Source organism: Siphateles boraxobius, unplaced genomic scaffold, assembly GCF_051911475.1.
Source record: "Siphateles boraxobius isolate OS27281-9 unplaced genomic scaffold, OSU_SipBor_1 12, whole genome shotgun sequence".
In the NCBI taxonomy this organism is placed as follows: domain Eukaryota; kingdom Metazoa; phylum Chordata; class Actinopteri; order Cypriniformes; family Leuciscidae; genus Siphateles; species Siphateles boraxobius.
Window position 1 is genome coordinate 26260166 of NW_027508722.1, and position 24302 is coordinate 26284467.

The following is a 24302-nucleotide window of genomic DNA, read 5'->3' on the forward strand; positions in this document are numbered from 1 at the left end:
TTTGTAACTATCATGCACATGAAATATTGTATAGATCTCTCACACATTTTGCATGCAACTGTTACCCTATGATTTTATCCCATTACAAAAAAAGGAGAAAAACATTACTAAAAAAAGTATGCCACTCTAGAAAAATCCTCTTGACAATTTCTACTACAGAATGTCACAGACAAGAAAATGATCTCATTCTATTTTCTCAGTTTCTTAGTTTACAGAAACTGAATTCCATGTACAAACATTTAATACAAGTTTTTTTAATTATTATTTTGTTTACGTTTTGTTTATTTGTTGTTTATTTCTAGAAAATTGATTAGATTCAAGAAAAAAATATTAGGGTTTTAAAGTTTATTTATGTTAGATATCCCAGATGTTGCTGTCAGGGTTACAATATTTGTGTAAAAAATGTATATTATATTTATTCCTTTCATTTTTAAAAATTGCTACATTTTCAAAGATTTTCAGGCTCTATTTGATACCTTAATCGTGAAAAATGCTATAAGCGTTCCTTAACACATTTCCCAGAAGCCTTTGCTGTAAAACATGTGACGCATTTAGCCTGCGACTTCAGTGCGTTGTTTGGTGTTGTGCGTTAGTAAGTCGTTGCATGTTAGCTCATAATCTTGTTTATTAAAGTGAGAAGAGGAGACGCTCTGAAAATGTAAGTTTGAGCTCATTTTACCCTGAAAACTATTATAAAGACCTCGTTGAGCAAAAGCAAGTATTTGTTATCTTAATTGGCGTTTCTTTCTCGCTCTATTCGTAGATGTCTTTGGCAGACGAGCTGCTTGCCGACTTGGAGGAGGCAAGAGAAGAAGAGGACGGGCAATACCCCGGTGAAGAAGAGGGTGAGAGTGATGGGGAACCCAACGAGAGACAAACTGGAGGTCTGGAGGACATACCCGAGGAGATGGAGGTGGATTACAGTGGGACGGAGAGTGTCACATCCATAGCAAAACTAAGACACAGCAAACCAGTGAGTTTTTGCCTTTAATCATATTTAGCTATAACTGGATTCTCCCTTAAGCGTCACACTAACTTATTGCAAACTTCTTGACTTTCCTCAGTTCGCTGAAATCATGGATAAAGTCGGCCAATATGTTGGAAATCAAAAAAAGAATTCGGAAGGTAGGCTAAGCAACATCCTTCTACTTTACGAAACGTGCCAAATGCTGATAAATATTGATTCTACATATTTAACGTCTTTCCACTCTCTTCAGTATCTGGACCTGTCGAAGCAGACCCAGAGTATAGACTCATTGTCTCCGCCAACAATCTGACAGTGGAAATAGACAATGAACTTAGTGAGTTAACTATGTTTAATCGGCAATATCTTCCTTTAATGTTAAATTACAAGATTTATAACAATTTTCAAGCATGATAACATCGCTTCCTCTTTATTTCCTCCCCAGATATCATTCACAAGTTTGTTCGTGACAAGTACTCCAAAAGGTTTCCTGAGCTGGAGTCCCTGGTGCCAAATGCACTAGATTATATCAGAACTGTTAAGGTAGAAACCTGTTTTTATGAGTGGCCTGTTCATGCCAAAAAAATAATGTCATCATAGTAGTTATGTTCTCTGATCTTTGTTTTGCCTTTAAATCTAAGTTCACGTGTGTGTTATAAGTTCGTGTGTATGTTATAAGTTCATGTGTTTGTGTGTGTTCAGGAGCTGGGCAACAATCTAGAGAAGTGCAAAAACAACGAGACCCTCCAGCAGATCTTGACCAATGCTACTATCATGGTGGTCAGTGTCACCGCCTCAACCACACAAGGGTGAGTGAGTGAGTGGGTAGATAGATAGATAGATAGATAGATAGATAGATAGATTCATTATGATTATAGGAAGAGAATCCACAATTGTTTTATTGTAGATATTTTCTAACGTTTAAAAGTTGGGGTAAGAAATTAAATCCAGTTTACATTGAATTGATTAAAAGTGACAGTAGTGTAATTTGTTTTTATTTCAAATAAATGTTGTTCTTTTGAACTTTCGACTTAAAAAAATGTAAGCAGCAAAAATGTTTTCAACATTGATAATAAGAATTTTTTTCTTGAGTCTTGAGCACCAATCAGCATAGTAGAATGGTTTCTGAAGGATCTTGTGACACTGAAGACTGCTGAAAATTCAGCTTTGCCATCACAGGAATAAATTACATTTTAAAATACAAATTCAAATAGAAAAGTGACTTTACAATTATTTCATAATATTACTGTTTTTACTGTATTTTTATCAAATAATTGAAGCCATAAGCATTGCCATATTTATTTACATTGCAATATTTTTCTTTACAAATAAGCAAATGAAATTTGAAAGGGGAAGTATCATGACCTTGTATGAGGTTTGTGGTAGAACGAAATAAATTGATTAAAAACATTTGCATTTTAATTTATTTTAAAATGAAAGTACAAAAAAAAGTTTTTTTTTTTTAGATTGTATATTCATTCTTTAAATATGACTGTAAAAGGTTTTTGACAAATTCACAAGTTTTATTTCAAATTTTGCATTGTTATTTTTCTTGACACTTCTTGTGCAATAAGCGATTTCCGAGAGGAACTGTTGACATTTGAAATCAACCTAAACAAACAAACCCCTCCCTCCATTGCTCCGCTACCAAGCATGCAATGCAAAAGTTGATGTCTCTTTATCATAGCTGAAGTGAAGCAAAATTGTGCTTGGCGAAGATGCCAAGTATATAATTGCAGCCATAAGCATCAGAGACTTCTTTCAAGGACATTTTAAAATAATTATCAACCCCAAACTTTTGATAGGTAGAGTAATTTTGCTGATTTTCTGATTACATTTTTGGATGTTATTGGATGCAGAACAATGCTTGGTGATGATGAGCTCCAGCGATTGGAGGAAGCATGTGACATGGCCCTTGAGCTCAACCAATCAAAACACAGGATCTATGAATATGTGGAATCCAGGATGTCATTTATTGCTCCAAATCTTTCCATTATTGTTGGAGCTTCAACTGCTGCCAAAATCATGGGTGAGAACAAGAGGTTTGGAGGCTGCTGAATAACCTGCATAGTTCACCCAAAAATAAATCACATGTTGTTCCAAACCTACTTGACTTTCTTCTGTGGGACAAAGAAGGTTAATTGTAAAGAATGTTATTTTAGTTTTTTTGGGGGGTGTCATTTCATTCACTTAAGATGCTTATGCTTGATCGCAATCAATATACCGCTTTTCATCCCTTCTATTTCTGATCTGTTTCTGGCCACATGCATACCTTCCTCCCTCATTACAGGTGTTGCTGGTGGACTGACTAACCTGTCCAAGATGCCTGCATGTAATCTGATGTTGCTGGGAGCCCAGCGGAGGACACTGTCTGGATTCAGCAGCACGTCCCTGTTGCCCCACACAGGCTACATCTACCACTGTGATGTAGTGCAGTCTCTGCCTCCAGTGAGCATCAACTGTTTGCTTTCACTTAATTATTTTTCATTTCTTTTATTTGATCATTTTTATTCAGAACAACATTCAATTTTTCTATGTTTCCAGGATCTGAGGAGAAAAGCAGCTCGTCTGGTTGCGGCAAAATGCACTCTGGCTTCTCGTGTGGACAGTTTTCACGAGAGCACTGTTGGCAAGGTCAGCGATCGCATCAGTAGCCACGTTTTACATGGAAATCGTTCCGATTGTTGAATCCGAACATAGTGTTTACATGAATGCTAAATAAAGTGATCGGGTTGATGTGCACAGAGATTCGTGCTGTTATCGCATACTAACCATCCTCCTTTTCTTTGTTTTAAAAAGCAGACCTCCCTTTCCCAAAACAAGGTGTCTGCAGATGAATGCACCCTTAAGCCATTTTTACATTGCACATGCGCATAAATTTCCAGTTTCGTTTTTCAATCCGATCAAGTGTTTATGTATTATCGAACGGATTAGAACGGGTTTATTCCACCCCTTTCAAACTGATTGGAATTTCAATCAGTTTGGGTATTTTTATTCTGATTTAGGTTTTTACATGGAGCATTTTCATTTGGATTGGACTTTTAAGCTGATTGTAGTCAGAATTAGGGCTGTTCCGAATACCATTTTTTGAGCTTCGAAGCTTCGGTAGTAATGAACATCGAATATTCAAAGCTTCGATATCTCTATAGCCTATGTCTGTCTGTCCGTTGCATTTTGATTATTTCGAGAACCGTTCATCCAAACGACTTCACAAGGGAGTGCAGTGTCGTATTTGGTGCAATATAGATAGACAGGCGAGACGCAATACGGTCAGAATTAATAAACTTTTAATAAACTACAGAACAGCGCGAGCCGGATGCGCGCGCGCCGCACGCGAGCAGAGCTTATATGGTCCGAGAATGGACACTGCACTAGTGATATAAAACACACACAGGTCTGTTAACTTAAGCAATATTTTTAATAAGGTAGTCTAATATTTTTCTCACTAATAAATTACTGACAAAGTAGTGTAGATTTAAATAAAGAAGCGATGCGCCTCACGCATGCAGGGCATATATGCTCCAAAACGGACACTGCGCTAGTGATATAAAACACACACACGTCTTTTAACTTAAGCAATATTTTTAATAAGGTAGTCTTATAATATTTTTCTCACTGACAAAGTAGGGTAGATTTAAATAAATAAAAACAAAATTTAAATAAATAAAAACGAAATTTAAATAAATAAAAACGAAATTTAAATATAGAAAAACGAAATTTAAACAAAGAAAAACGAAATTTAAACGTGACGTCCCAGTAAAATCTCAAAGTCTCCTATATTTAGCTGTAGATTAATTTAGATTGATAAGGGTAAAAAGAATAATACATTTTGTTTCTATTATTCTATGTTCCACAATGTCAAAGCAACGCAGCTTAACCCAAAATACAAGCTCATGCATGCACTTCTCCATACAAACTCCGCTGTTCTGCGCTCTAGTCAGAGAATACTCCCGTTGCATGAACACATTTAGTAGTCCAAGAAGAACCAAATATATTTATTAAGTAGATATAACGAAGTTATATTAAGTATTATATTTCACCAGATTTTATATTGTAAAACATATTCAAGCGCGAATGAGAACCGTTTCGAGGGGGATGCCAGGTGTGCAAAAAAAGAAAAAGAATATTCAAATGTCACATTTTCAAATCGAATACCACCGAACGAATATTCGAATATCCGGGTCCAGCCCTAATCAGAATGCAGTGCTTCATGTAAAAACACCTATTGTCTGCATCACTGTACAGTTAACTCATGTCAGATGTTAAAGTTAGACCATCTTTGCTGTAAGAAAATTTTTAGAAGTACTATATTATTTTCTCTTGATTAACTTGTGTGTGTGTCTGTGTTTTGTTTGTGTGCAGGTTGGCTATGATCTGAAGGAAGAGATCGAGCGAAAGTTTGATAAATGGCAGGAGCCCCCTCCAGTCAAGCAGGTGAAGCCTCTTCCAGCTCCCCTGGATGGACAGAGGAAGAAGAGAGGAGGAAGAAGGTGAGGGTCATTAAGGATGGGAATGATGGGTCCCTGTGGTGCCAAGAAAATGTCATTTCATAATATTTCTTTCCTCAGAGGAACATTGAGATTTTGCATGGCAATATTTTTTGAGACAAGCAAAAGAAATTTTAATGGGGAAAAAACATTTATGTATTACTTTCTTGATAAGCAAAAATATATTAAAGGGAAAGTACAAAAACAAGAATCATTGTTTAGATTTACAGTATTCATTCCTAAATATGACGTAAGACTTTTGACTATTTCATAATTTTGCATTGACATTTTTGTTGACAATTAAAGGTGCAGTAAGCGGTTTCTGAGAAACACTGTTGATATTTGAAATCTACCTAAACGAAAACACCTCTCACTTTATCGCTCCATCCCAAACACGCAATGCAAGAGTGGATGTCGCTTTATCAGAGCTCAAGTGAAGCAAAATTATGCTTCACAAAAAATATAGCTGACAAACGAATGACAAGGAAGAACAAAAAATGAACATACAGTACACAAGACTATTTAAAGTAAGAGTTGCTTGTTAGTCACCAGCACATCAGCTCCAGACAAACAATGACACTCAAAACAGTCCTGTTACTATAGCTAAAATTACAACAACAGCAATGTTACCCACGTAGGGAACAGAAAACGAAACGACCCCTCCGTCTGTTTTCAGGCCTTAGGTAGTCTCGAGCACTGAAAAGCTTTTCTAATATTAAGGCCCGTTCACACCAAGAACAATAACTATAAAGATAACTATATTAGCATCCACACCAGTGGACGATATAGTTCTTTTTATTTTATTTATGTTTAAGCACGTGCTTTGGTCACTTTAAATGCTCAAGCTTGTTACAGCAGGATGCATTCTGATTGGCTGAAACACACTGTGCCATGAGCTCTGTGATTCTATAGAGAACAATTTTTAGAACTATATCTTTATCTTCATAGTTATCGTCCTTGGTGTGAACAGGCCTTTAATGTGGGTCCTAAAGCTCTTTTTCCAGTGTTATTCCTCTGACCTTTTCTCTTTTGTAATATTTCTCAGCTACCTCTTTCAACAGTCTTTCTTCAAATCTCCCTCTTGCTCACTCTCTCTCCTCCCGCATCATGAGTGTATACGCCCCCTACTACTGATTGGTTACAAATTATGTTGTTGTGCTCAGTCCGATCCAACAGTATTTCTCAGAAATCGCTTACTGCACCTTTAACCATGAGAAAGGTGAAATATTATGTTATACACTAATTTGTTCTTAATTATGACTGTACATGAAGTTTTTCAGAGTTGTTTTGTTCTTTTTTAATTTTATTTTTACGTTCTCTCAGGTATCGTAAAATGAAAGAAAGGCTGGGTCTGACAGAAATCAGGAAACATGCCAACAGAATGACATTTGCAGAGGTTAGTTGACTTCAGTCAATATTGCTCAATTTAGTATGCATAACTGTTAATTAATCCATGAAATTTCAAAACTGTCTATTACAAACTTTCTGTCTCTCTGCCTGTAAGATCGAGGATGATGCTTATCAGGAGGATCTGGGCTTCAGTCTCGGTCAGCTGGGAAAGTCTGGCAGTGGCAGGGTCAGGCAAGCTCAGGTCAATGACTCCACCAAGGCCAGAATATCCAAATCCTTACAGGTATGTCTGCTTACTGTTACATAAATCACAAAATTGTAAGAAAAGAAATCAATTTCTTTTTCAGTAATTTTTTTTTAATGTAAGTTCTTCAAGTCTTAAATGTATTTCTATACACTACCGTTCAAAAATGTGGGGCCAGTAAGATTTATTTTATTTAAAGACTTTTTTGCTCGCACTGCATTTATTTGATCAAAAATAAAGTAAAAACAACTAAAAATAAGTATGAAATATTATTTAGAAGACTTATTTTCTATTTTAATATGTTTTAAAATGTAATTGAAGACTTGAGTAATGATGCTGAAAATTCAATTTTACTGTCACATGTTCCTTCAGAAATCATTCTGATATGCTGATTTGGTGCTCAAACTTTTATTATTATCAATGTTGAAAACTGTTGTGCTGCATGAATTTTTTTTGTGGAAACTGTAAAAAAAATTATTGTTTGAATAGAAAGCATTTATTTGAAATAAAGCTCTTTTGTAACAATGGTTTTACTCTCTCTTTCCATCAATTTAATGTGTCCTTGCTAAAGAAAAATATTGATGTCTTTAAAAACTGACCCCAAAATTTTTAACGTTAGTGTAGATTTGTTTAATACAATTATTATTTCCCAGTTGTTTGATGCGTTCCATGCATTTACTTGTAAATGTGTTTTTTCTGCAGCGGACACTGCAAAAGCAGAGCATGACGTACGGTGGGAAGTCCACTGTCAGAGACCGATCATCTGGAACCAGCTCAAGTGTGGCCTTCACTCCTTTACAGGTACACAAACTCATTTTTGTGCTTTCTTTTGGTGCGTCTAGAGGGCGCTCAGCGGAAATCCCGCCCTGCAGCTAATTTCATTGGTTAAGGTTACAGTGATGGGTAGGCTTAGGAATCAGTGTTTGGTGTAGGCAATCAGTACAGTGATCAAACGTCTAGAAGTGGTTACATCCTTCGCATTAAAATTGTTGTCGCACAGAGCTACAGTTTCCTTGTTGTTCACTTGCGGAAACACTGACTGACAGCTTTGGTTTGGTTGATTGATCTGTTCACTGTCTGCTGTCTCTCAGGGGCTCGAGATTGTGAATCCACAAGCTGCAGAAAAGAAGGTGGGTGAAGCCAATCAGAAATATTTCTCCAACATGGCTGAGTTCCTTAAAATCAAGCGTGAGAAGGAGGACAAGGTGTGAGGCTGCGCGTTAGACAGAGGAAACCACATATATCGACATCCGTGGACGGATTCACACTTCAACCGCTAATTTATACTCCGACACCACACCCACTCAGACGGAGCACAGACATCTGACTGGAGATCTTCCTTCTGTGCAGAGGAAATGAGGGAGAGCAACATGTTCTGGTGTACATTTTGATTTTTGTTCATTTTTTTTTTTAATGTGTACAAAGGAATTGTGAGCTGTATATAAATCACAAAGAACATGGTAAATGCATGTTGTTTTAAGCATTTTTCTTTTCTTCCATTTTCCTCTTTGGCCAAAATTTTGATTAAATAACGTTGCTCATCTAGTTGTACCAACATTTTCTCTAGTCCTTTTTCATTTTAGTTCAGAGCCAGCTGTTTTTTTTGTTTTTGTTTTCTGTGTGTAATGCATTTTCTTTCCCTGAGGAAAGTTGTATTACGTTTAAAATGGTTTGAAGCTCTAAATTAATCTCTTGAAGCGTTTCAATCTCTTTCCTATTAGAGGAGACCCGTCCTTCCCATGTACATAACATAATGGTTTGGTATGTCAAGAATTAAATATCTGAATACCTCATTTTCAAAATAAAGGTTGAATGTCAAAAGGCTCTGTCAATTTTTTTTATAATGCAAGTAAATGCTGTATGTACAAGTAGTTTTAACTAACAAAATGGTATATTGAAAGAAATTTATTTTAAGCTACCTGTCAATCCTCTTATGCATCCTCTATATGTTTATGAAATAAATTTTTAATTAGTTAAATTTTACATAATGGTAGACCACTGGAACACTGTCATTTGAAAAATGTCTTGTTTTTATGTGAGAAGTGCATTTGAGATGAGTTGACGAAGTGGTGCTCTATTTTTTGAATATTAAATTAAAATAATGTTTATGCTTTATTACACACCTCTTATTAGCCAAATGCAGACTAGTCTATTAATATATTTCAGTATGCCACTAAAACTAGGTTTTTGACTTGTACGCTGTTGTTTTCTCACATAAAACTAAATGCAATAATATTTCATGGCCATTTAAGTATTTATTTGGTAAGGAGCCATGTAATAGTGGATAAGAAACAATAGTTGTTTTTTTGCTTAAACCCTGATACAGTGATAAGGACCTGATGTGCAACTGCTGGATGTATTGTGTCATTTACATGAAGACGGTGTATGAGGTCCAGCCACCTGTTAATGGAGACAAGACACTGACACTGCATCACAAAAGTATTTTATTGAAATTTTACAACTCTGTTTTTTTGTTTTGTTTCCTCTCAACCTACGAAGCGACATCACAATCGCATGCTGTCCTGTCCATGTCAAAAAGGCAAGGATGATGGTGTTTGTTTTCTTATAAGAGAGAAATAGACAAATGCAATCAGCTGCCCTGTGCATCAAAAATACTTTTCCATCTCATCACATATCAGTTTGTGTGTTGGTCAAGTCCGTTGTTCTCCCCAAACAAGAGGAAACTGAAATGAATGGAAAGTCGCACAAGATCGTGTCACAATGTGGGGTGTTTCAAAAAGCTTTGCCTAATAAATGGAGTAACAGAACAATGATTTTTGGATTTTTAATAAGGGAAACTGTCCAGCAGAGTATGTGAGAATAAATTCAAGATGTGACTTCAAAAATAACAGGATATTTGGGGAAGGTTTTTGTTTTACTTTACATGCACACTTCCACACAACAAAAATATTCAGCCATGGACAACCTAAAGGACACTGAAAGAAAAATAAGGTTTTTAACTTGTACATATTTAATCTTTGTCTTTTTATTAGATATTTCTGAAGTGAGATCACTCATGCCATGTTTAACAGACAAATAATCACACGCCACTTTGAAGGCTGACAACGTCAGCCCACCTTGCTTGTGAACATATGTAAGATAGATGCTACAGAACATTACCCTATCAACACCAACTTTTTTGTGGTCACGCAAAACCACATTTAGGTAATGATAAAGGTAGGGAGGTCGAGAGGAATTCAATTGCATAGCAATTTAATGGTCGACACGTTATCTCGCAAGGCAAAGTCACAGTGCCTAAACACTCCCAGAGGGGCTCAATGAACTAAAAACAACCAATCAATGCATTAAACTCGGGTTCTCACATAGTGCCGATACACCATAGTCAGTATGTCATCTAAAAGGATAAGACTTGCTAATGCAGCACTCCACCAAACACAAACTACGAGCAAAATGTTTTGTCTGTGGCATCCTAAACCAAATCATTTCCTTTAATTTCTGTCACTTGGCTAGGTGGGGGGATTCAGTTAGAACAGAAATGACGGGGATAAAGACTCAGTTAAAGGAGGTTCAAATGTTTGCATGTAAACAGGCACTCGACCCCCTACTCACTCTCTCTCTTTTAAAGAAAAAGGCCAACTTCACGTCCAACTTTAACCACGACATGGAGTTCATCTCGGAATGTCAACAGCAGCGTTTTCTCTGTCGTAGCAATCGCTCTCTCTCTCTCTCTCCGTCTTGTCCTCCTTCAGTCACTGCAGGTCTCTGTCTTCCAGGTATCTGTACTCAAACGTAAATCCTTCCTTTTTTCTCTGGCCCCACTTTTCATAGTCAAAGTAAATGTACGTGCCCTACAGACAGAAAACGAATATTCATTAAAACAGCAAGTTCAAGGTCTCCAAACGAAGTAAAAGCATATTATTAATGCAATACATCACAGGAACTAGGGATACAATAAAGCAAATATTACTGTAAAGATTATATAAGATTTTTAAAGAAATTATTTTTATTTTTATTATTAACTTAATCTCTACCATAAGACATTTATAATGTTACAACAGATTTGTATGAAATAAATGCTGTTCTTTTATAATTTTTATTCAAAGAATTGCCACCACAGAAAAAAAAAAATTCAAATAGAATAAGTAATCTTTCACAATATTACTGTTTTTAATGTATTTTTGATCAAATAAATGCAGCCTTAGTGAGTGTAAGACTTTTTTCAAAAACATTTTTACTCTTGATCAATAGTGTGCATTCATTTTAAATATAATATCTACTTAAAAGTATGGCTTGTAGCCTTAATGCGAGTAATATATACATATTTCTGACAGATTTATTGTTTTTTCATTGTTCACTTTCACTGGTATTGGAATCAACTACTGAAACTGGTATTGTGGCAAATCTACATGGAGCATAAGAAATTTAAACTCAGTTTGCCATGTTTATCCTCAGTGATGAGCATGAGAACAGTGTTGGGTTGTTACCTGTTCAAATTCATCAGTGATGGTCTTGGGTTCCTCGTGCCGTTGGAACCACATCATGTATTTGGTGTGGAACCTCCACGATTGCTTTTTCAGTGCTTTGGCCGACAGGTACTGTGCCTTTGTGCCCTGAGAGAAAAGTACAACCAAAAGAAAGAGTTGGAAGACTGCAACATCCAACAGACATGCTTATAAAAAGTAATAAATGCAAACCTCCAGGTAGTAGAATATGAAGAAGAGTGTTTCAGTGGACAATCTCTGGTAGAACTCAATAGAGTCCGAATGATGTGGGGGCACCTGGTGGTGGAATGGTGGTGTAGGACAGGGGTTTCTCATCAGGTACTGCCTACAGACGGGAAAAGAAAAAAGAGATTTGTGTCATGTTAAGCCTACATCTTCAGCTTGAGTAGCTGCTTTGTTTTTGAATGGCTTGATATTGATAGAAAATACTTTGTCACACCTTTTAAAGATGAACTGTTAGACCTTTTTACATTTTTAACTTTTTTCAGTGTTGCTGTTTGAGAATGAAAAATGACTGCACAAAGAACAAATACACTTCATATGGAGTTATTCTCTATATCAGTAAGCATTGTTTTGGAACTCCCTAAAACGCCTCAATTGTAATCTTGAGTTTTCTTCCAGGAAAGTACACATCACAATATTCCTCATTTAAATAATTCCCACTCAAGGGATACACAAGAAAGGGTGAGGCCTGACAGAGTTGCGTTAGTAATGTGTTGTTTCCGTATGAAACTCGCGGTTATGGTAAGGGACGCCCCAAACATGCTCGATGCAGTTAACCAATCACAACAAACTTGTCCAGCCAACAAATCAGAGCACATTGTGCTTTTCGGGGGGAAGAGCTTCAAAGTGACAGGAAATAAACAGGGATGCGTTTCCCAAAAGCATTGTTAGCCAACTATGGTAGCAAATTCTGTCGCTATCAGCATAGTTCAACGAGTTGGTGTTTCCCAAAACCATAGTTCTAACAAACATTCGAAAAGAGCATCGCAAAGTTGCATGGATGGAACTACAGCTCTCAGCCTGTGGTTAGCAGGAGAGTTTCTTGTTTCCATGACATGTGGACTTTATAAATCCTTATCTTGAGCAAAGAAAGTAAGCTGGCAATCAGTACAATCTGTATCTTTTATTTTAAATGTATATCTAAAAAATTATTTTACATCTTTTAGTTTGTCAAGAGATCTAAAGCACCGTTTTTGAAGAGTGCGCATGTGCGTATGTACTCTAGAATGTACGAAGGAGCCTATGATTGAATCTGGAAATAAACTGTAACTAAGAAAAATGAGAAATAGTCCTCAGATGCCATGTCTACAATTTATAGCAAAAATTCTGACATTAATTGGAACTCAAACGGTTGATTTTAAAAGAAGTAATAACTCCACTGCCTGCGTGACATCATTAACCGACGTGGTTGAACAACCAATTTGCGACACTGCGGTTAAGAGAAATCAGAGAAAACAGTGTATCAGAGCATCAAAATAACGCATTAAAAAATGAGCTTCCTCCCTCGACTCCTCTACCTCTTCCAATCACTCCCTATTGAGATTCCAGAGAATCAATTTAGAACGTGGGATAAAGTTATCTCTAGGTTTATATGGAATGGTCAAAGGCCAAGAATCAAATATGAAACTTTACAGCTTGGAAAACATGAAGGAGGTATGGCGCTCCCAAATCTTAAGGAATATTTTCATGCAGCACAACTTAGACCTTTAGTCTGCTGGTGTGCTAAGGATTATGAGGCTAAATGGAAAAACCTAGAGCAGTATGTACAAGGGAGGGAAATTCAAAGTCTTATTGGGGATGAAGGGGAAGCTAAGGATTTATTTAAACAGATAGATGCTATCACCCAGTTTTCATTAAAATTGTGGTTCAGCATAATACGAAAATATAAATTAGAGGCAGATCTCCCTCTACTTAGATGGATAGCTTATGACAGGCACTTCACCCCGAATACTCTTGACCAGAGATTCCAACAATGGAGACTGAATGGAATAACAGCACTGTGTACAGTAATGAAGGACGGGAATTTTATGAGTTTTGAAGAGATGAAACAAAACTTTACATTATACAATCAGGATCATTTCAGATACTTACAATTAAGGGATTTTTATATGAAGGAAGTAAAACCAAAAGTAAATCTGGGGGAAAACGGTATAATTAGAACTATAATAGGAATATACAACTCAAGGAAATACAGAATAATATCTACATTATACCAGCAACTGATGGAGAGGAAGGGAAATACAACGTCATATGTCAAGCAGAAGTGGGAAAAAGAGCTAGGTATGAATATATCTGAAGAAGACTGGTTACATATATGGAATACACAACAATCTACCACATCGTCTCGTATATGGAGGGAATTCTGCTGGAAAAATGTAATACGATTTTTCATTACACCTAAAATTAAGAGCAAATTTTTGTCAGTACCACAACCATGTTGGAGACAGTGTGGAGCGGTAAATGTAAACCATTCACATGTCTTTTGGCTCTGTCCTGTTATTACACAGTTTTGGGAGGATGTCCACTTGGTTATTGTTGAAATCTTGGGTTATGATATACCCAAGTCATGTTCAGTGCTGTATTTTGGTAATATGAAAAGAAACATTGTGTCAAGAGAAGACCGATACCTGTTTAAAATTTTGTTAGCAGCATGTAAAAAGGCCATTACGAAAAGATGGTACAAGCCGGACCCCCCAACACGAGATGAATGGCTGAAACTAGTGTCTGAAATAAGTGTAATGGAATGGTTGACTCATAAGATAAGAGTTCAAGAGGATCAATGCACAAATAATTGGGGAAAATGGACTGTATTTACATCCCAACGACAAGAAGAGGTCTGAAGTTGATGTATCTCATTCACTGAATTGTAAGTTTAGGTGATCCAGATTGTACTTTTTTTTTTTTTTCTCTCGTTGGTTTGTGTTTGTTTGTTTTACTAATTATAATTTTTGTATATATGTGATGAAACTATAAAAATAAAGTATAAAAAAAAAAAAAAAAAAAAAAAAAAAATAACGCATTAAGCAGCGAGTTACGTCATTGTATAAACACACCCCAGAACGACACTGACAGACTGGGAAAACAGGTGCTGCAACTAGGGATGCACCAATATGAACATTTTGTCTGATTCCAATGACCGATAATTCTTTATATTATAACGCCCATGACCGATATATAGGCTGATAAATCTAAATCTTTATATCATTTTTGAGAGCCTGATTACAAAAACAAAAGTCTCACCAATAGCTGGGTTTCAGTCACGTGATTATAATGACGATTATGATGACGCGGGAAGGCGGGGCGATTTCAGATGGAGGGCAGGAAGTAAACATGGAGAATATGTCTATGGAGGAAACCGTTGCGGAGAGTCCGTATTGAGTCTAATTTACCTTGATCATTTAATGTCCCATTCCCATTGATCCCCTGAACGACAACCTAATGCTATAACACAGACACAAAAAAACACGTTGGCTAGCTAACATACCGTCGCTGCAGACATGGCATTAACAGAATCTGCTCCTCCCAAACCGCAGACATAACGTTACGTTAAAAATCCACTTTTTACGGCGTTGTTCTGTGAGCTTTTTACATTTCTTACCTCTATGAATGAAAATTTTTGGTACTCTATAAAAACCCTTTCCCTTTTCTCGATCAGAACGATTGGAGCAGCCGTAAACTACACAAAACATTGATGACAGATCCTCAGCTATTTCACTTCCTGCCCTCCATCTGAATTTTCGCGCTCTCGCGATGCAGCAGCGTGACGTCACGTGAAACCAACCTATTAAAAGCCATGTCCAAAGCATTTCAACATACAATCACACATATTCAGTATAGTAGCCTATGGTGAACCAGTGTAAGATTCCTTAAAATTAAAATTAATTTTACACTCCTGTGGCATGGATAAACAAATGAAATAGCCTCAGCATGGATAATAATGAAAAGATTTGAAATGATGCGGTTTTATTACAATAGTGTTCTCATTATAATATTATGTAATATGACAGTCCCAATCATAGTTATTATGACACTGCTGTTTGAGCTGAGTTCGCTAAAGCTAAAGATGATCAACGGTAAACTGAAGCGATTTACTACTGCGTCAATTAACTTAACCAACTGTGTATATATAGGGCTTGACATACATTTTTTTGCTCACCAGCCACTGGGGCTAGTGGTTTTCCAAAGTTACTAGCCAGGAAAAACTGCCATATAGATATTTTTAATAGTATCTCATGATTCCGATAACTCCATAATTTGCCAGCCAGTAGGCTATATTAGGGGTGCTGTAACTTTAAGACCTGACGCACAGACACATTATTCTGTGCGTGCACTTTGGATGCAAGTACAAAATATGCGGGAATAAGTCAAATTAAGCGAAATACGCGCAATCACACACCGAAATTCAAGCCCTGTAACAGTAACAATATTTATCCGGAGCAAATGAAACGAGTGAGCAAAGGGATGGTTTGTGTCAACTTGCTGTCGGAGAGATGAGAGAGCGAGTAAGCGCAGGTATTGTGTATGTGTTCTGTGGAAAATGAGTATTAGAAGTGTTTCAAATATCGAAAAAGCCATATTTATGACAACACTATTGTACTTGGTTTATTATTTCAGATGCCTTTTTAAAAGACCACAAAAGAAAAGTGTATAGGCTGGTATTCAACCAGCCAAAGTTGCTAGTAGGAGTAACTGCGTTACACGGCACGGCTGAAATGTATGGAGCCCCTAAAGGGAGGTGGTGGTGTAAAAACTTTGGGATGGGAGAATTTTCCCCCAAAATTCTTTTGTGTTACCCCGAGAAACATTGCATTCCCTCGCAAAACTTTTGCATTCCCTCGCAAAGTTATTTGCATTCCCACAAAAAAACCTGTTGTGAGCTCAGACAGACACCTCCTGTTTAATGTCCCGCTGGCAGTGTTTTAGAGCTCTGCACGTTAATGGAGCGTTTTATAGTGTTTGAACTTGGACTCAAATGTAAAGAAATGCGGTCAGTGCTTAACTCAAGGAGTTATATATGGCCATCACTGATTCGAACTTCCCGGGTCAATAACTCGTGAGCTAAACGTTGTTAAAACACAAATTTCACTTATTTACAATCACACCAAATTTCCCTCAAAACGAGCTTTATTATATAAATTAATCTCTGAGCAGGCTGCTGAGTAACAAGTCCAAAGGGACCGTCTGCAAAGTGCAATTTAACCTAAAAAACGTGACTACAAAAATAGTCATTAACTTCAATGTTACACACTGTACTGTCACCCAATTCAGATTACACATCAATGGTGTCCCACTGGTCATACTACACTGCTTTTGCACATTTTATATTATGAAAAATATTCAATAGCTTCACTGTAACACACCAAATGCAGTTTATCAAACTAAGTATTGTAGTATAACCAGCAGGAGAGCAGTGGTGTGTGAACTGAATTTGATGACAGTACAGTGTTACAGTGAAGCTATTGAATATGTTTAATATAAAATGTGCAAAAGGGTTTTGGGTTTTGCACTTTGCAGACGGTCCCTTATTCAGACCTCTCTCTCAATCGCCTGGATAGAGACAACTTTAAATTATAAAGCCCATTTAGAGGACAATTGAGTTGTCTAGGTTACTGTGATTGTAAATAGGTGTAGTTTTGTCTTTTAACAACGTTTAGCTCACAAATATTGATCTGGGAAGTTCGAATATATGAATATATTGCCAACTTCCCTGAACTCCTTGAAACACTGATCGCACTTCTTTATATTTGAGTCCAAGTTCAAACACTTTGAAACGCTCCATTAACAAATATATTTGCGAAGGAACGCAAACGATAAAAAAATAAAAATAAAAATAAATCTCCCATCCCAAATTTTTTCCACCAGCACGTCCCTTCAGGGGCTCCGTAGAAATGCACCCGCATTTGGCAGGTAGGCGGGTGTTAATGTCAAGCCCTGTATATGTGTGTGTGTGTATATATATAAATATATATATATATATATACTCATTTGCATATTCATAGTAAACAATGCATATCTGAAGTGTCTCAACTAAAGGAAATAATGCTTTATTTATCAGCTTTAATATATCGGCCAAGTTTTCTTATCGGCCGATAACGATATGGTGGCAGATATATTGTGCGTCCCTAGCAGCAACAATGTAAAAATAATGGGTTTTTTTAACATCCAAACATGAAAGCCTATTCAAGTAGATCCCAAAAACAAAATCAAGACTTTGTAAAAAGGCATAATGTGGGATCTTCAATCTACGTTTAGACCAGCAAGCAGCATGTGTACCTGATTCTCTCTGAATCGGATGGGTGAGGCATGTGTGTCCATGCTGACTCCTGCATTGCCTGCTGGTAAAGCTGCTCTTTAGTGAGGGGGGTGGGGCCTAGCGGACACGCCCCTAAAGATGGCGGCAGGTTGACCTCTGAAACAGCTGGCTGAGGGGCCGTTGTGGGTCCAGGTGGAGCTGAGGATGTTGAGAACAGCTCTAAAGGAAAGACATTTTTTAGTATTTGTGATTAAACCAGCTCTGTACCTTACGTAACGTCTAATCTTGCACACTAACTGCAATTGAGCAGTTAGACAGAATGTTCTGTGTGTTGAGTCATTTTTATCATAAGCTTGGTATAATAAAGGATGCTGAGGCGTAATAGTTGGTTCCACAACGTACAACAATGCATCTCACAGCGTGTAAGGTACCTAAGGGTGCGATTTCTACATCCAGTGCCAATCCTAGTGCAGCTCGCTCTGCCATAGCTTTTAGAGAGCTTGGTGGTTCAGGAGTCTGTGAAAGACAACATGGAATTACATTTTAAGTTAAAAAGCACATTTTCAATCTATGGGAAGCTGATTTCACTGTATTTGATGGGGGTAGCTTTTGAGAAACTTTAAGATAAGGTGTGTAAGTTCTGCACCACTGACTGACTGAATGTAGTCTTAGCCAGGATGAAAAAACACACCTTGATGGCTTCTGTGTTTGGTGTGTAGGAGTGTGGGCCGTTTAGCAGACTCCCACCACCAGGTGTGCTGTCAGTGAAAGCAGGTGATGGGGAGGAGGGGGGTAGAGTGATAGAACTCAATAAACTGGGGCCATTATCCAGACTATAATACAGAGGAAGTAGGAGAGAGAAGACAGTGACAATCAATCAATCAGTTTTACTGTTATTAGTTACAATTCAAAGATATGTGGATGTATACTTACGTTTGATTGGTTGATGAGCTTGAGGACGTGGAATGGCTGTTTTGTGATTGGCTAGCACTGCTGAGTGAGGAGTCTGGTGTGTTATCTGCAACCACAGCACTGTAACCTGTATGGAGAAAAATAAAATACATTAAAAAAAAATTTTTTTAAAGATAAATAATAATAATGAATACATTACATTTAAAAAAGTATAAATTATAAATTAAAAATAAACCAATAAATAAATAAAAATAATGAACACAATAAAAGGTAAAAACCGATTACTAATTATAAACTTAAAAAATAACAATGATAAACAATTAAGAGATTCATAATAAAATATATTTTAAAATAATAAAAACAAAAAAAACTAACAAATAATAGTTATTATTAATTACAAATTCAAAATAATTAAAAGAAAAGAACAACAATAATTTTATTATTATTATCATCATCATCATTAATGAACAAGTTTAAAAAAACAACTTTGGGCTATATAAAGAGACATTTGTTGCCAGATTCAAAAGCACTCACTGGTTGCTCCGTTTTGTTTGAGGCCACTGGGAGGTCTTGCAGGCGCTACGTTTGTCCCTACTCCTCCACTCGACACAGAACTGCTTCCATTCCCACCCAATAGGCTCTCTCCAGTACCTCCTCCAGGTGTTGTGCCCACAGGGCTTACGGGTACCTGCGCAGACCCGTGGAGAGCAGTCTGCCCCGGTACAAGGTTCAGAATCCCTGCGGTTAGGGTTCCATGACCCGGACTTGACCCTAGCAAGCCCATACTTGCCCCTGTACCCGTACCGTTACTGGTCGCACCTGTGCTTGCACCCCCTGCACCTCCGCTCGGTACAGATATGCCAGAACTACCACTGCCGCTCCCCACTGGACCACTGGAAGCACTACCTACTGTTCCGCCTGCAGCTGCCTGGGCATAGGGGGCAGGGGTAGAGCCTGAGAGAAGCCCTGTCATAGTGCTGAGAGAACCAGATATCCCTGCCATGCCCAGACCTGGCATCTGAGCCACACTACTGCTGCTGGTTACCGTCACACACCCTTTCCCCAGGCCCAAACCCAGTCTAGAGCTCTCGACCCCAGGAATTGTTGAAGCCTGGGACTGGGAATTGGAAGTAACTGAGCCAGTTGTGCTGGAACTGAGCAGAGAGGAAGTAGTGGAGGCAGGTAGCGTGGGGTGGCTAGGTGGGCTAGGTGTGTTGTTTGAGGGTGCAGATGTTGAGGAGAGTTTGACCTGTGCTTGCTGTTGAGACTGAGAAGAATGCTGCTGCACTGCACTGCTAAAGCTTCCCAGCAGGTTGCTGCCCCCGGGGGCCGCTGTGCAGGCCCCGACAACAGTAGCCATGGAAACCAGCGAAGAGGAGGAGGAGGAGGAGCCAGAGGAGGCAGATGAAGAAAAGGACGAGAGAGATGGGTTTCCATTCTTCACAGGAGACTGAGCGGAGCAAGAAAGCCATGAGGTTAGAAACACAAATATCTTTTTTTTATTAAGCATGCGTGCAATTTAAAGGGATAGTTCACCCAAAATGACATTTCTGTCATTTCCTCATGTTGTTCCAAATCTGTATGATTCTGAAACACAAAACAAGAACATTCTGAAAACATTCTGGTCACTCTGTTCTATGCATATGTAATGGACATTTTAAGCTTCAAAAAGGAAGAAAATAACCATAAAAGTGTTCTATACAACTTGTGTGTTATATACATTTTATATTAAGTGCCCATACAATTACTTTAATAGTAAAAGTTTCAGTCCCCATTAACTGTAATAAAGTCATACAGGTTTAAAACAACATGTGAGTGTAAACCTTTAACAGATACTGAAGTCTTACCTGACTGACATCACTGTCTGTTGATCGACCTCTCTTATCCTCTGAAATCTCCTGAGCAAAACATTCACATACAATATAGTAAGACAATAAATTCTTTGACTAAGAGAGCATGATGATTGGAGTGATTAAGTTTACCATTGTGCCTGTAGCAGGAGATGGAGGGATGGGGGAAGAGGAAGTGGTGGAGGTCGGTGTGCTGCTGGACTGAAGGAACATTTCATCTTCCATCTGGCCCTGAGGAGATGTCGCCATCAAGGCTGCCGCTAGAGAGAAAGAGATATTTGTAAATCTTGACAGTTGTTCAGTAGGTCAACAACTAACCATTTCATTTAAAATAACGCAATTGTCCACACACCCTTACTAAAAACAAACAGACTTACGTATATCTTCCAAGTCCAGATCATCATAGAGGAACTCATTCTCTTCAAAATCTGGGTCTTGTGAAGAGTCAATGTAGTATTCCACATCATCTTTAATCTTATGGATAGCTTCAACCTGAATTGAATCATTATCCAGCATCCTCAAGATGGTCTCTAACATACGAATGTGGTACCTATGTCTCTCGATTAACCTCTTTAGCTCCTCAATTCGATCCTGTTTCTGAAGGCAAACACAAACAACAGAAAAGAACAATACGAGAACATGTTGAGTGTTTGCAAAATAGTGAAAGCATAAAAAGGCTAAAAAATGAATCAAGCTATAATAAATAAGGAAAGTGGTCAAAAGAAAGGAAGGGGAAATAAAAAATGAAATGTTGACCTCTTTGTCTCCTTTCTTCTTTCGTGTTTGAACAGAGAGGGACTCAACTTCACTCTCAAACTGGTCCACCTGCATGTTCAAAGTGTCTATTGTGTTCTGCGAGAGAGAGAAATCATGTTATAATTGCACTGCTTATATCCTGTTAAAGTTTTTCAACCCCCCGCTGTTATTTGAGAGCCCTCTGGTACCGTGAGCCACTGTTCCGTTTCCTCCTTCTCTTTCTGTGCTGGGTCTACTTTCTGAGCCAAGCCCAGCCCCTCTTTAGAGTAGGCCTTTGTCTTGGTTTCTCTTTCAACCACCTTAAAGCGCTCCATTTGCTGAGGAGAAAGAGACCGAGTCAGGTAAAGGGCTTCAAGCTTGCCGGATCAGACTTGGGAAAAATATTTTCTAAAAATTCATTTAAACGGCTTAACAATGCATTCATATTTTTATCAAAAGAATAAAAGAAATTTTGGGAACTGTGACAAGAGTGTAAAAATAAAAGAGCCATGAGGAATCCGACAATGTGCTTTTACCGTTTCAATAAGCTTGCGGTTCTCCACTAGCTGCCGTTTGTCTTTGATCTCATTGGATGCCACCCATGTCTTAATCTGATCTCTTAGCCGCTAAAAAGAAAAACAGGTGAGAACAATTATACTGATTGAGAACACATATTTTCCCTTGGTTCTAAAGCAAGTGTACAATGATTAATTTTATTCAACGGTTTCTTCCGCTTCTCTAAATTGTTTGGCCAAGCAGTGTTCCAAGAGTGCTAATATCTAGTCCAACAGCAATGAATGCATCTCTATTATTCCGCCTGTGCATTTTCACACCATTTCAGAAAGCCTTAAAATAAACGAAATGTCAGATGAGCACATTCTTACCTGAAGCTTTTTAATCTCTTTTTTGAGATCAGCCTCATATTTTTCCTTCTGGTTGGCATTGGCTGCATTGTGAAGCTGAGTATAAAATTGAATTAATTAATAAGATGTAAAATATGACAACAGGTGTGCGATTCCTTGCGCTTATTCATTTATTTGGATTAAGCATTAGTTGTTGAGACGTTGACGTTTCACCTTTTTCCAAATGTCTTCAAACTGTTCGACACCTTCAGCAACTTTTTTCAAACATCGATCTATTTCACCTGGTTGTGTAAAGCATATGGTTATGCATAAATCAAGAGATTATATGATGATTTAGAAAAATCTCTGAACAGAAAATGTTGTGTACAAGCAGTTGTGGCAGGGTAAAGTAGAGAGAAAATTACAGTATATTTTTCCATATCATGTCTTACCTTGAAGTTTTCTCTTATCAGCCATGGCTTCGCTATGATACTGTCTTCATGCCTTCTGTTACTGCAAGCACATTAGAGATACTGTTAAATTGCTTAGCATTCAGTGTGAAGCTGATGGAAAGCGTTTCAACAGCTCCTGACAGATAAATCACATCTCAATAGAAAATGATATCAACACATCATGCTCGATTGACGTTACACTATTTGTCTGAGTCCCGAAAACGATTAATAACTTCCAAGTTATGCTTTACTCAAGTGCTTTCCAGGTCAACAAATACACGCAATTTTATTTGCGTAAATTTCTAATCCTCCAGAATAAGAGAAAGTATCAAGAATTTTAATTGATTCTTCCCATGTTTTAGATCAAGTATACCGTTACGCCAACACAACCAGTGTTTACGCAGCCTCTGATCACTAAGCACTAGCCAAGCTGATGCTAACCTGTTAGATCAGCAGCATTTCATCGCCATATCTCATCTGCACTGACAAATTGTCACCCTGTCAGTATATATAGACCGTATACTGCTTATTTATGCAGTTAACATGGATTAAGCTGCTGTTGTTGTGATGTCGAGCAGCGCTGACGGCTAACGCTCTGCTAGCACACACATATAGTTTATCCAACAGAAATTGTGGGGGATTTCAACTCTTAAATTGAATGCACATACGTCGTATACCTTTTTCAAATGCGTCAGTATCTCTATGTGACAGCCACGACCAAAATATCCGCCAATTACTTATTTCAAATTTGGTAATGTTTTCAGCTCGACAGTCCCTTCTGTCCAGTACATTAAAGATGGACGGCAGACTCCGCCCACTGGTCGCTGCTAAAGTTCCCGCCTCTCGTCTTTTCCCGTTCTCATGATTCGTTAAAAATGTCTGTCAATAATTTCTCAAGTTGTGACCATTTCCGCTGGACCGCTGATCCAATTGGATGAAATATTGGGTCAAAGGTTATATTTACGGAAAAAGGCCGTTATCTTCACAAAAATCATAACTTAACCTTACAGTTTATGTATGGTCTTAACAGAATTTTTCTTTCCAATAATATTTTTTTTTTCATTTGTAACAATTGGACCAGTTTGAATAGGAAAATTTAATAACTGGAAAAATCAATTTTTTTTATAACTGTTAAAGGAATCTGTTCCTGCAAGTCTGTTGAGGGAGTAATAATGATGGAATTTTATTTGATTACTCAGATTTTATGTCAATATACAAAATAGCATTGATAAAAATGTATATAGTTATGTGCCCTAGTCCTATGGAATTTGTTTTATATACTACTACTACTAATACATTATAATTTTATCCACCAGTTGTTTGTTAGAAATAATTGTAATTATAAAATTAGAATATGTTATTTCTACCCCCTCCACCATTTCTCATTGGATCTATTTAATAACATAATTTGGAAGATGAGTTAAAATAGATCTCGTTATTATTAATTCATTCGTTTTACCCATGCAGATACTTGCATAATGTTATCTTTGTGAAACCTTGAACCAATACCTCGCTTATTTTGTTTTTAACAATTTACTTAAAATCTTTATGGGATAATTTTATTAATATATTATTTTATATTATTAATATTAATTATATTATTTTTGTAACTATATAAATGACTATTCAATGATTTTATTACTAATTTAATTTAGTTACCTTATAAAAAAATTAAACTATAAAATTAATTCTGTTACCATCTGTTAACAAATGTGATCTAATATGTTCCGTTTTTAGTCTTATTCTA

The 24302-nt window shown here is 37.2% G+C and overlaps 2 protein-coding genes across 5 annotated transcripts; one reads left to right on the forward strand and one right to left on the reverse strand.

The window, feature by feature from the left end:
• Positions 1 to 533: 533 nt before the first annotated feature.
• Positions 534 to 8866, forward strand: prpf31 (PRP31 pre-mRNA processing factor 31 homolog (yeast)). Its single transcript, XM_077216567.1, has 14 exons — positions 534 to 658; positions 764 to 973; positions 1065 to 1125; positions 1218 to 1301; positions 1410 to 1507; positions 1667 to 1773; positions 2824 to 2993; positions 3255 to 3412; positions 3509 to 3598; positions 5327 to 5454; positions 6775 to 6847; positions 6956 to 7084; positions 7748 to 7846; positions 8137 to 8866. Exons 2-14 carry the CDS (start codon positions 764 to 766, stop codon positions 8254 to 8256), a joined length of 1527 nt encoding a protein of 508 aa, XP_077072682.1. The 5' UTR covers positions 534 to 658; the 3' UTR covers positions 8257 to 8866.
• A 606-nt stretch (positions 8867 to 9472) lies between these two features.
• Positions 9473 to 23374, reverse strand: cnot3a (CCR4-NOT transcription complex, subunit 3a). Of its 4 annotated transcripts, none has more exons than XM_077216526.1 (19): positions 23233 to 23374; positions 22556 to 22616; positions 22338 to 22405; positions 22146 to 22220; positions 21798 to 21887; positions 21471 to 21599; positions 21283 to 21378; positions 20904 to 21117; positions 20659 to 20786; positions 20524 to 20574; positions 20213 to 20263; positions 19211 to 20126; positions 18698 to 18803; positions 18456 to 18597; positions 18196 to 18280; positions 17785 to 17983; positions 11701 to 11833; positions 11491 to 11616; positions 9473 to 10854 (listed from the first exon to the last, which is right to left on the reverse strand). In XM_077216526.1, the coding sequence occupies exons 2-19, from the start codon at positions 22578 to 22580 to the stop codon at positions 10756 to 10758; spliced, it is 2733 nt and encodes a 910-aa protein (XP_077072641.1). In that variant the 5' UTR covers positions 22581 to 22616; positions 23233 to 23374; the 3' UTR covers positions 9473 to 10755. The 4 variants fall into 4 exon arrangements, with proteins under 4 accessions (XP_077072641.1, XP_077072632.1, XP_077072658.1 ...); XM_077216517.1 differs by having other exon boundaries at positions 20904 to 21123; XM_077216543.1 differs by lacking the exon at positions 20213 to 20263.
• Positions 23375 to 24302: the final 928 nt, after the last annotated feature.